General features: G+C 44.8%; 1 protein-coding gene across 1 annotated transcript; it reads left to right on the top strand.

The window, feature by feature from the left end:
* Positions 1–5,996: 5,996 nt before the first annotated feature.
* On the top strand, positions 5,997–12,164 carry LOC138969291 (extracellular matrix-binding protein EbhB-like). The gene is made up of 3 exons (XM_070342045.1): positions 5,997–6,130; positions 8,346–8,536; positions 9,427–12,164. Exons 1-3 carry the CDS (start codon positions 6,125–6,127, stop codon positions 11,621–11,623), a joined length of 2,394 nt encoding a protein of 797 aa, XP_070198146.1. The 5' UTR covers positions 5,997–6,124; the 3' UTR covers positions 11,624–12,164.
* Positions 12,165–13,745: the final 1,581 nt, after the last annotated feature.

Here is a 13,745-nt window from a genome sequence, read left to right on the forward strand (position 1 = left end):
CTGTGTGCCTATCTGTTTGCGTTTGCGTGCGTAGAAGGGTGCGTGTGTCTGTGCGCGCGAGTGGTGTGCATCTTTATCTGTCTGCCTGTTTGTCTGTATGTGTGTGGGCGTCTGTCTGTCTGTGCCTATCATTGTGTCTGTGTGTGTGCGTGTGTGGGCGTGAGTGCGTGCGTGCGTGCGTGCGTGTATGTTTGTGTTGGGGAGAAAAACGAGAGAGAAAGAAAGACACAGAGACAGTAGCAGAGACATAGAGAAAGAGAGAGAATTGCAAAAAATCAGCCAACTGCAATTCCCAAAATTCTTCCCAAAAATAGAATTATTGAATGCCAAATCGTAGTCTTTTGTATTTCACAAAACGAACAATTCTAAATGGAAAAAAGCATACAATAAAACATAAGTCAAGAAACACAATGCACGCGACAATAACGAGTGAGATAAACACACAACCAAAGCTATTGAAGCAAGGGTAGGCTCTACCTTACCATTGTTCGTGCACCAAAACATGCAGACCAGCACGTGATACACTTAAAACTGTTGTCAATATAAAAATATAAAGATTAAACATAAATTGCGTATTAAGGTCTAATTGTCATATGTGCATTTCTTTTTTCTCTTTTTTTCTCTTCTTTTTCTTAAACGAGTTCATGACACGCAGTCCAGGAAACGAACACGTCAGATTCATGTGATATAAAAGAATATATAAAATCGCACGAAACACGACATAGATTAGTACTATGATTAGAGTGTATGTCAGATGACAAATGTTGGCGCAGCTAACTGTGATTTTATGGACGGACGCTTGCGGCTTTTACGGCTGGAATTAAAAGGGAACGGACACCTCGGTGTGACGATGACGGGGTCAGGGGGTGGAAGGAAAAGTTGAATGAGTGCAAAGAATTATGTGTCACCCCTCCTACTACTGACGCCGTCAGTAGGTCAAAAATGCGTCTCTATGTTTGTCTGTGTTTCTATGCTTTTCTGTTTATGTCTGCCCGTCGGTACCAAAGAGAGTTAGGGGTATAGTGGCAGACTCATCTCACCCAGCCGGCCATCTGTTCGAGCTCCTCCCGTCAGGCAAGCGCTTCCGCGCTCTGAAGAGCAGGACTTCTCGTTTCAGAAACAGTTTCTTTCCTGAGGCAGTCCTTGCGGCCTCAATGGTGGATCGTTCTTAGATCTGTTAGATTTGTGATATGTGTCAGTTAAAGTTTTGAAAGGGATCGAGTATCCTTAAATGAAATATCTTAATAGATGTACGTAAGGGTTGTGTCCTTTGAACAACTGTGTTAGCATGTACTCGGATTTATTATATTGATGACTATATTTTTAGATATGATTTTAGGGAATTCATTTATCTTTATCCATGTAACCTGTGATTACTCCTGTCAAATTGGTGCTAAAAGAACAACCAGTCCGTTTTGAACTGTCTGGTTGGTGTACACATGTAAATAGGCCCAGTGAAATTGAACACTTTATCTGTACATATTTATTATGATATAATATGCGTGTGGAAGGAGTGTGAAGTTTGGATGCATACACCATAACAAAATCCTGTGCTTTGCATTTGGTAAATAAACTGTTTGACTTTGACTCTGTCTTTTTTGTCTCTGTCTGACTAATTCTTTAGCTGTCTCCGTGTTTGTATCTGTCTGTATCTGTCTGTCTCTGTCTGTCTCTGTCTCTGCCTCTGTCTCTGTCTCTCCCTGTCTCTTTCTCGGTGTCGTTCTGTGTGTGTCTGTCTGTCTGCCTGTGTGCCTGCCTGCCTGTCTGCCTGCTTGCCTTTATGTCTGTCTGTCTGTCTGTCTGTCTCTCTCTCTCTCTCTCTGTCTCTATCTCTCTGTCTGTCTCTGTCTCTGTCTCTCTCTATCTCTCTCTCTCTGTCTCTCTCTCTCTCTCTGTCTGTCTGTCTGTCTGTCTGTCTCTCTCTCTTTCTCTCTCTCTCTCTCTCTCTCTCTCTCTCTCTCTCTCTCTCTCTCTCTCTCTCTCCATGGCCTATTGAATAGGCTATGGCCTATTGAATAAATTATCTGCGTCTGCGTCTGCGTCTGCGTCTGCGTCTGCGTCTGCGTCTCTTTCTCTCTCTCTCTCTCTCTCTCTCTCTCTCTCTCTCTCTCTCTCTCTCTCTCTCTCTCTCTCTCTCTCTCTCTCTCTCTCTCTCCAGCGAAGGCTGGATGTAAAAACGCATACATTCTTGTTAATCTTTTACCCTCGATAATAAAGATATTTTTTGTCTTGTGTCTCAGCGTGCGCGTATGTGTGAGTTCCTGCGTGCGTGCGTGCGTGCGTGCGTGCGTGCGTGCGTGCGTGCGTGCGTGCGTATGTGCGTGTACGTTTGTGTGAAAGACTGAGTTGATGGATGTGCTTGTTGTAATGATCGAATTTTCATTGCGGATGGGCCAACTTCTGCTGCTATCGAAGTATATTTTCAAAAGCATCTGTCTCGTAGAATTAATTTATTTCTTTTGAAGAATCATAGCGATAACATACGTGATCGGTATTAACTATGTCTTGTTCCATCAGTCCTGGGACTGTTGTATTATTCTCAGACGACAAAACGTTCTAGTTAATGGAAGTTTAAGGCAGAAGAAACATTGATGGTCTGAAACATTAAAACCTGTTTTTGTTTCTTTTTAGTGATCGATGACGAGACAAAGCGAATGCGATCAGACACACCTAGAATAAAATTAAAGGCACAGTAAGCCTCCCGTAAACCATCACAGAGCTCCCCGAGCGTCTAAATACAGTACAAGCATACTTCCATTTGAACGCTCACCGAACGGGAACATCCTGGCTGCTTTCTGTCGAGCGTGAGACATTTTCAAAGAATTTATTTTCGTAGACTTGTTCCGTTAACAACAACGGCGCCTCGTTTTTGCGCTAGACCTAACTTTTAAAATCTAAATAATAAATTGACAGCTTGTTACACAAACATTCTTTAATCATAAAAGAATTCGTTTTTCATCAAGACAAGATCAGAACAATTCGAAGTTGTGAAAGTTTAAAAAAAGAAAAGCCCGGAAGCAGGGTCACGCAAGGGTCGTAGCAGACGACGGCCGGTTTATCAGTGCAAATCGCCGTTCCTCTCAACAGTCAAAAGCCATCGCTAGAGTTCTTGTGAACCACAGCCGTTGTTTCGTGCATAAAAAAAACGTGCTATTGTAGATAAGCTCACGTCGAGTCGCATTCAAATGACTAACTATGACGACTGCATTGTGAAAAGGGAAAACTGGATCACACGGGTTCACGATGGCTCAGGGGTAAGATAAACCACGCAAAAATAAATTCTTTGAAAATTGTTCGCTCTTTACGGAGGGCACCTAGGATGTTCTCAATTGGTGAGTGTTTAAATGAAATGGTGTTTGTACTGTGTGTAAAAGCCTGACCGTATCTGTGATGGTTTACGGGAGGCTTACTCTGCCTTTAAGTCGTATGTTCTCAGTTTACTCTTTTAACATTTCTCTTACCAAAAAAAACTAAAAAGAGGTCATTTTTAAGGCTGTACTGCCCTGGGGTGCAAATATCTGCGCTGCATATCTATGTCTTTTATTTTTGCGTATATATCTCCGAAAATTATTAAGGAAGAACAAAGATACATATGTCACGAAATTGCAGCACAATTAAAACTTTGTTTAAACCAAAGTGGGGCAGTAAAGCTTCTACAAATGTTGATGAGCTCATGTGTACCACGACTCAGTCTACCGCAACACGGTGGCCTAGTGGTAAGGCGTCCGCCCAGTGAGCGGGAGGTCGTGGGTTCGAACCCCGGCCGGGTCATACCTAAGACTTTAAAATTGGCAATCTAGTGGCTGCTCCGCCTGGCGTCTGGCATTATGGTGTTAGTGCTAGGACTGGTTGGTCCGGTGTCAGAATAATGTGACTGGGTGAGACATGAAGCCTGTGCTGGGACTTCTGTCTTGTGTGTGGCGCACGTTAAATGTCAAAGCAGCACCGCCCTGATATCACCCTTCGTTGTGGACTGGACGTTAATTGCTTAGAACTGTACCCACGGAATACGCGCTATATAAGCTTCATATTGATTGATTGATTGATTGATTAAGCAAACAAACAAACAAACGACTCAGTCTGACACGGGATGGACAAAACAAACAGCAGGAGAGGTCTTGCGAAGTATGTCAATGTTATTCTTGGGTCCGAATGGTACTTTTTATGGAGAACACTCACAGACAACGGGAAACGAAATATTAACTCTACCTATCCCAAGATAGTCCAATTGGTCCTATGAATACGTAAACAATTACCTAGTCAGTCAGGGAAACAAAATGACTGTTTCCGGGAAATCTCAAGTCTTGACACAACTTTACGAAGCATGACCAAGGAGACTGCGAAGGCCTATTTCTGTCTGAAGCGGTCAAAATCACAGTGTGTGGTATCATGATCAGTTCATCGCTTCCCGTTACATGGGGGGGGGGGGGGGGGGGGCACACCCTACTGATACTTAAAATCGAGCGTGTCGTTTGATGCTAACATTTAATTTGTTTATTCGCTTCTATGTATATTTATAGAACAAGTGATGGCTGGAAGCTGCACTGAGACATATTTATACATTTTAATGTAATTGATTGATTCACTGCTTTCTTTCTTTCGTTCTTTCTTTCTTTCGTTCTTTCTTTCTTTCTGTCTCTGATTATTTGTTTGTTTCTGTCTTTGTTTCTTTGTCATTTCCTTTATTTTCCTTTCTTCCTTCTTTTACATTAATCCATGCTCTTCTACTCCTGAAAATTAAACAATATCACAGCGGGGATGCGGGATAAGAACGTTTTGGGGAGCGGTGTCTGTGTGTGTGTGTGTGTGTGTGTGTGTGTGTGTGTGTGTGTGTGTGTGTGTGTGTGTGTGTGAGTGTGTGTGTGTGTGTGTGTGTGTTTGTGTGTGTAGGTGTGTGTGTGTGTGTGTGTGTATCCGCACTATAGCGCACAATTGATAGGCTTAAGTCTAAAAACATCTTTAAGCGGCTGGCGCTTTCTATTGTTTGAATGTGTGAGGTTAGGCTCATAGTATTTCAATTTTTGTCTGACTGGAATCGTTCACATCCAAGTTCTGAAGCAACATATTAAAATTCAAGTGTTTTTTTTTTTTTAATTCATGGACCGTTTAATTCCCTCGTAAGCCAACATGGCAGAGTGAAGCGTTATGTATTGAGCGACTGATTGTGAAACTTGATTTCCTCTTGGTTTGAAACGCTCAAATCAAAATATTTTAAAGACGCGAGGTAGCATCATATTGATTGCTGATACCGTCAACGACACTCCGCACTATGATTAATTGGTCAGACTAACGTCTGAGTCCTGTTTGCACTCTAGAACTGCGTTATTTGATCTCAATGTAAGATTGTCATGCAGTTTTTTTACATTCATTATCCACTTTTCAAATAGCAAAGCTTTGAAATGTGTACGATTCCGCGGAAGCAAAGTCAGGACCGACAACTCATCTTTTACGCAAGACCTGTCAAGGTTGCCAAGGCTTGACGCCAGCCATGGCCTAAACTAAAGTGTCTATCAAGATGGCCCCCGGTCGCTTTTACCTACTAACACTAATTCCTCGCCCCGTATTTGACTTTATGCAAATGAGCACGATCAGCGGTTTTAGCGGATCTCCCCCCTACCCACACAACAAACTCGGGCTTAATCGCCGAAAAAGGAAATTTGGCCCAGGCAAAGCGTGCCATAGTCCGGAGGGGGGCTACCCATCCGGTTTGGCCAGGCTTCTAAATTTGACTGGTTAATCACAGAACTAAACGAAAGCGATGACAGGCAGGCAACACAGCGGATCAAACTTTAACAGCCCGGGGCGGCAATCAGACAGCCATAAACCGGGGGAGCAAGATAGAATAGAGGGAGAGAGAGAGAGAGAGTTAGAGTAGAGGGAAACGGAAAGTTCGATTTCGAACCCCACCCGTGGCTGGGCGAGCGCCCAATGGCTAAGGGGGCGTTTTGTGGGCAGGGTTTGCATGTCGGAGGTGACGGTTGAGGTGACAGTTGTCACGGCGCCTGGTTCCTCATGGAAGGGACTTATATAAAGGATTAGGCCAGCCCCTGCTGCAGGAAGTGGTCTCCTTCTCCTCTGTCTTTGTCTTCTAGCTCGTCCCACAGACCTAGTGGTCATACTCGAGATGTGGGTAAGTCGAACAGTTGCCCCTTTTGTTATTTCTATACTTTACTGATGCAACTACCTCTCTGTTTATTTGTGTCTTCATTTGTTTAAACATAATATATCGTATTTCCTTTTATAATACTAAAAATGTCTGTTTGTTATGTCTATACATCTTTGATACATTTACCTCTCTGTTTATTTGTGTCTTCATTTGTGTAAATACATATCCTATTTCCTTTAATAATACTCGCAATTTCTGTAAATGTATCACAAGGAATACGATATTTATTTTAGATGATAGTTAAATCGCGCAGCCTTTTTTGCTATTTCTATCATTTTTATATTTACCTCTGTTTACTTGTCTTTACTTTTATAAATATATATTTGTCACAAGTTCTCACTCATACTCACAAGAACTCGTCGTTTTTTGAATTAATCATTGTAAGTAGACATATTTTGTTTAGCGCCACTTCGATGTTTTGTTTTTTAATTGATCATGGAAACAAAATTTTGTAGTGTGAAAACAAAATCTAGCGTTGAAGTCAGAGCTTGTGTTAAGCTGCTAACATCGTAAGCAATGTTCTTTGACTGCAAATATTGCCCCAAAGCTGCAGAATACAGTGTAGATGTTGATAGGAATGGCATCGCTTATACAGCAAGGGAGGCAACATTATAATTGCTAGTACGCTCAGGAGAGATTACTCTCCCTTGACGAAGAAAGCATTCTGTGCAGTGTTCGAGTTCTACGTGGAACTTTAGATGACTTAGCAACTACTGAAGCGTTGCAATTTTGGAAACAATTATTGTGCTGTATTTAATCATCCGTTCTGCTGTATTTCTTTTACTTTGGTCATTTCTGATGGTAACCAGCACAGAACACAAACGAGATCATCGGCGCTATGTATAGTTTTATTGTTTGTGTGGAAAAATCAAAACTACGAAGGTCTTATTCTAGTATAAGTCTGCTATTGTGTGTAACATGCCAAATATATGTTGGACATTCTATTTTACGTTGTTTGTTGACAATAACATTGCATTTGTTTCAAAGTTAATCTGGTCATTGAATAAACATTTCGCAAAGGAGCTGTTCATAAGTAAAATACACGTAAAACCGAATAGAACAAAATAAAAAAAAAAACATAAAAATACGCTGATCGAAAACATGTTCACTTTTTCTTGCCGAACAATTCAAAGTCTGTTAATAAAGAGAAAATAGTTTAAGTCTTCATCATATCAACTTCGCACCCAACATGGTCATGTATTTCAAATTGTTTGAACTATTTTTTTCGTTGTGTTTTAAAGTAAAGTATGAAATAATGACTTTTCAAATAAAAACTGTTCACAAACCGTACATTGTTTTACAGTTCACAGAATGAAACAACAAATAAATGTTACCCTAATACGAAGATCGCTTTCTCGAGACTGCAAAACTTTATGGAGATAATAAAATCTCCACTCCCATCCACTCGGAAGCTAGAAAGCAATCACTTTTCATTCACAATCATATAAATCTTGTCATGCCTGTCAAAGGTTAAAATTTCTTACGAAAACATAAACAAGTTAGAATCAAAGCTATGTCGTAAAACAGACTAAATCGGGATATTTCCTTGTCAGGGAATAAAACAAAAACAGTTACGGAGGCGAATTTATGTTAATGGTTCTTTCATATCATCCTCGCCACAAATTCTGATTGACAGTTAGGCATGAGTGCAGATGTATGCATATCATCATGTTATATCACCCTCGCTACGTGTTTTGGCTGACAGCTGCAGACATTAGCCAATGAGAAGTGTATGCAAATAACTTAGTACGTCTTTTGACTGTGAACTGGAGACGAGAAGTGATACATTTTATGCAAATCGTCATTTGATATCATTCTCGCTGCTACATGTGTTGACTGACAGCTGTAGATATTGAACGATGAATGATTTTATGCAAGTTGCCAATACGGTTTGATATCACCCTAGCTCGCTATGCGTTTAGACTGACAGCTGTACATATGCACCAATGGATCATTCATCAAAAGTCGTCAATAAGTTTTGATATCACCCTCACTATGCGTTTAGGCTGACAGCTGTACATATTCACCAATGGATCATTCATCCAAGTCGTCAATACGTTTTGATATCACCCTCTCGCTATGCGTTTAGACTGACAGCTGTAAACATTAACCCATTGTTCATTCATCGAAGTCGTCAATAAGTTTTGATATCACCCTCTCTATGCGTTTTGATTGACAGCTGGAGACATTGAGCTGGTTGGTGGCACTGGTTGCCGTGACGTCAGGCCAGGCATACTATGGGGCGGGCAGGGAGGTTGGCCGCATCAGTGCCAGGCTGCAGAACCAGAATACCAACAGTGGTGCACGCGACCAAGCCACACAGAGGAGAGACTCCAACCGCTTCGACGGCAACGCTGACCAGAGGGCACGGTAGGGACAGGGTGGTGTTAGGTGGAGAAAGACGAAGAATACCGGGTTGGGTGGGGGATGAGGAGAGGGGTGATGGAGTTGGGGTGGGGGGATGATGAATCGAAATGACTGATCAATGAAGTACATGTAAGTACATCGACGTTTAGATAAATAAGAAATATTTGAAACATGTTTGAACATTCACAACAAAATGTTGATTTTTGATCATATCTCAGAAGAGAAACCAGATTGGAAATGCTTACGTATAGCCAGGCACGGTAGCAAATACGTGCAAATTCAGAAGTCCAAGGTACTAACAGATAATTTCTCTAACCGTTTATCAAATTGGTGAAAAGTAATTACTTGACTAATTCACCGTTCTCAAACCCTTCGGCGAATTAAAAACAGTAAGCATGGTACCAAATGACAGCTTCCTTGTTAAAAACGGAAATCATGAAAACTATCGAAGAGAAGAAGACATACCAAGTATGTAAACACAGTGTCTATCGTTACTGGGTTGAAGTTGTTTTGGCATCAACGTTGCCTTATCAAAAGAAAATGATTTTATCATTTTTACTTTACACCAAACTAAATTATTTTGGAACAAAACTTGGCTAACGCATAACAAAGCGGGTTAGCTTACGACACAATGGGCTTAGCTTTGGCAGTTCTAACAACTTTCCTACCCAACATACGTACATATCCCTGTCTTTTGGTGTTACTTTCACACGTACACAGCTTCATTCCGACTAGAACTCTAGACCGCCGACCTTAAGTCAAGTCAAACCAACCCAATAAAATGATCATTAAATCATCTGTCTGGGCGCAGTACAATTAATGACCCAAACCAGAGAAGCACACACTGACATCAAACAGTTCACACACCAAAATAACTGTTTTATTCCCCACAGGTGGACCGGGCAGAACGCAGTACGCGAGAATGGCCTGAACCAAAACGAGCAAGCTCTGCAGGAACGCGCCCAGAAGGCCAACCAGAACTTCGGCCGTTTCAGCAACAACTTCGGCAACATCGCCAAGCAGATCCGCGATGAGGCGCTGCGCAACCAGTACGTCATCCGCGACGACTCGCAGTACAAGAAGAACAACCTCAACAGCGCCCAGGGCGCCAACGCCGCCAACGCCAGGAAGACGGCGTTCGACCGAGGCGAGCAGCTGGACGACAACATCAACTACGCTTTCAGCAAGCAGTTCGACAAGGCCTCCAGCGAGAACGGCGGCTACGAGGAGGAGAACGGCAGGAACCTGAGGAAGCTGGATCTTATCGACGAGCGCGAGAAGGACCGCAAGCTGCTCCGCGGGGACTCCAGCGTGTCCCGCTCCAACTCGGACGAGCAGAAGGCCGCCAAGGACACAGAATGGAAGTCCAACGCAGCTCAGAAGCAGGCCCAGGAAGGCAAGTACGGCTTTGCCGACCGCCGCGTGGACCAAGCCGGAGAGCGCTCTGACGACCGCGCCGTGGACTACGACCGCAAGGACTCTCGCTACCTGGAACAGGAGACTGGCCGCGACGAGGCTGTCAGGCTGGCCAAGGATCTCGCGGAGCAGGCCGCCGGCTACAACAACGAGGCACAGGCTGCTGCCGACTCCAACCGAGGAGTGGCGGACAAGAAGTACTACGGGGGCAAGGAGCTCGGCCCCAACGGCATCGTCGGAGCGCACCACGACGGTTATGGCCCCGGAGATGCCGTGGCCGCCGCCGCCGCGGTCAACGGAGACAAGGCCAAGCACGAGGGCAGCGGAGGCGTCATCAAGACCGGCTTCGACGAGAACGCGCTGCAGAACGAGCAAGGCAACGAGCTGGCCGCCGCCCGCGCCCTCAGCTCGGCCGAGGCTGTCAACGACTACCAGCGCAACAAGGACAAGCTGGCCTACGACCAGGTGCGAGGTCTGCAGGACAGGACCCAGGGCCAGTTCAAGCAGGGCCTCCAGGACGCCGCCTCCCAGGGATTCTCCGGCAACAACGCGGAGGCCGCCAAGTCCGCCGCCGAGTGGGACAAGGCTCAGGCCGCAAAGTCCTCCAAATCCGACCTTATCGCCAAGGAGAAGAACGAGAACGAAGCTCTGCGGGACAGGAACTACTTCCGCAAGATCCAGAACGACGACAACGAGACCTTCACGCGCAGGAAGCAGTTCTACCACAACAAGAAAGATGCTGGCAACAACGACGAGAACCTCAAGTACCTGCGCAAGAAGAACGCCCGCAACTTCGGGGCTGCCGACGAGGCGGATCTCTCCAAGCAGAACAACTTCCAGAACCTGCACCAGAACTCCAAGCTGGCCAGCCAGAACAGGAACTTCGACGATCTTGTCGACAGACGTGCCAGTGTGCAGCACGAAAATGAGGTCCGTAACGCCGACGCCAACGGCTTCGACAACCGCGCCTCCAATGACCGCAACCAGGCCCAGGCCACCGGCACCGGCACCAACCGCGCCCTCAACCGCCAGAACCAAGACGACAGCCAGTCCACCTACTTCAACCGCCGCCAGAGTCTGGACGACCAGAACGACGCCACCAAGCACGTGGCACAGGACCAGAAACAGAGCGGCAGGGCCACGGCCGCCGACATCGAGTACGTGCGTCCCACCAACGGCAACCCTCTGGGTGACGTCAGCTCCCGCGACTTCATCAGCGGCGACCTACTGCGTGGGGAAATTGCGGATAAGAGCCAGAAGGACTACACTCTGCCGGACGTGATTGTGGACATCAAGCCCATCGCACCCCCGCCCAAGATTGAGCAGCCCCGCAGGCAACGCCCCATCCCCGCGCTGCCCACAGTCCAGCAGGTCAAATCCTACAAGGCGCCCAAGTACAACAAGCAGGAAGTCAACTACGACACGGGCCGCAGCACCAACCTGGGCAACTTCAACCGCCCCAGCTTCCAACGCATCCCTAACTTGTCCCTCTTCAGGGGCCCCAGACAGAGCACGCTTAACACCAAGCCTGCCAGCAAGCCCAAGTCCCGCTTCGCCCTCAACCGTCTCAGTAGCAAACAGCCTGCTACCTCCAACTTCGGTCGCAACCTGCTGGGCGGCGGCAATCAATTCAACAGAGGCTATGTACGCGGGTCCTTCGCCGGCAGGGGTTAGGCGTATCCAAGAAAATCTAGAGTCTATTCTGCTACTAGTCAGCGACCGGGGAAGAAGCCCAGCCATCTAGCCAAACACATTTTTGACCAAGTCGCAGCTAAGTTACTTTTCGATTGAGAATTGAAATGTTTAAAATAATAATGCTTTCTAGATGTCGACAAAAACAAAATGATAAGCGCATGTATTTTTTTCTTTTTTTGGAAGCTGACAGCAAGAAAACGAACACTTATCAACGCATTATGGTTGTAGAGTATTTATCACCGGGCCTCTGGAAGTAACTATTCCGACTAGGACTGCTGGGAGGTTGGAGTGCATGCCAAATGAAGCGTCTTTTAGAACCAGCTAATGATTGTGTGTCTTTCGATTCCTGTGAAATGTCACAAGGCAGTTAAAACTGTGAGGAATGCTGCTCAGATGAAAAAATGAACTACAAGTATATCAGTAACATTGTACATTATCTGTTATGATATGAGGTTGGAAGTTTCTTTATTGTGAATAACCAAATTATGGTGTTATCGCAAGTAAACATTGGTGACATTGATCATGTTTTGTGTGTGTGTGTGTGTGTGTGTGTGTGTGTATGTGTGTGTGTGTGTGTGTGTGTGTGTGTGTGTGCGTGACAGACAAACAGACAGATAGACAGACAGACAGATAAACTGAAAGGAAAAGAAATCCCTGCCCGAGATCAAGATTTCAAAAAAGAGTCGACGTGCACGGAAAAATATTTGCACGAAATAATGATATGGATAACATACAATGAAATGGCGAGAAACTTAGGCACATTTGGTAATATGATTAAATACGGATTTCAACGAAAAGCACATACACTAAATTCAGAAAGAAACAACAAAAAAAGCGAAAATAAATAAAGAACAGAAAGAATCATGATTTTCTAACGGAGGAAATACATTTTTTTAAAGAAAAACTAAGTAAGTAAGTTTAACAACATATACTACTGAAACATAAATGATATGGGGTGTTTGTTTACTCGAGAGAAAAGATAAAATTGAACCAACACAAAACATGACCTGCAAATTACTAGTTGAGGGAGACTACTTTTCAGACCTAGTTACAAAACGTTTCGCTTTCCTTGCCTATAAAGACACGTTACGATGATGATCTTACAGGAATCACTATTTAACACACGTACACACACGCACAAACACACACACACACACACACACACATACACATACAAACACACACACACACACACGCACACACACACACACACACTCACACACACACACACACACACACACACACACACACACACACACACATATACACACACACACACACAGTCTGTCTGTCCGCGTGTGTGTGTTTCTGTTTTCGCGTATATGTGTGTGTGTGTGTGTGTGTGTGTGTGTGTGTGTGTGTGTGTGTGTGTGTGTGTGTGTGTGCGTGTGTGTTTGTGCGTGTGTGTACGTGTGTTAAAATAGTGTGTGTGTGTGTGTATGTGTGTGTGTGTGTGTGTGTGTGTGAGTCTGTGTGTGTGTCACACACACACACACACAGAAGTAAGACAAAACTCTGATAGAGATGCTTTCACGGCAAGTGGATATATAGAGGGTAGATACAACACATGCTGAGCCTAATTGATGGCCGCAGGAGCGGTCATCTTTTTGAATGCATTCGAAGAGGTGACATGTCTCGTTTTGTTACCGTTCTCACGAGATCAGTTACAGTTTCTCTCTCTCTCTCTCTCTCTCTCTCTCTCTCTCTCTCTCTCTCTCTCTCTCTCTCTCTCTCTCTCTCTCTCTCTCTCTCTCTCTCTCTCTCTCTCTCTCTCTCTCTCTCTCTCTCTCTCTCTCTCTGTATGTATGTCTTTGTTTGTGTCTCCCTCTGACTCTCTCCGCTTCTGTCTTTCTATGTCTGTCTCTGTCTATGTGTGTGTGTGTGTCTCTCTCTCTCTCCCGCTCTCGCTCTCTCTCTCTCTCTCTCTCTCTCTCTCTCTCTCTCTCTCTCTCTCTCTCTCTCTCTCTCTCTCTCTCTCTCTCTCTCTCTCTCTCTACCGGCACGGTTGGCCTTGTGGTAAGGCGTCCGCCCCGTGATCGGGACGTCGTGGGTTCGAACCCCGGCATGGTCATACCTAAGACTTTAAAATTGGCAATCTAGT

Source organism: Littorina saxatilis, linkage group LG6 (assembly GCF_037325665.1).
Source record: "Littorina saxatilis isolate snail1 linkage group LG6, US_GU_Lsax_2.0, whole genome shotgun sequence".
Classification (NCBI taxonomy): Eukaryota; Metazoa; Mollusca; class Gastropoda; order Littorinimorpha; family Littorinidae; genus Littorina; species Littorina saxatilis.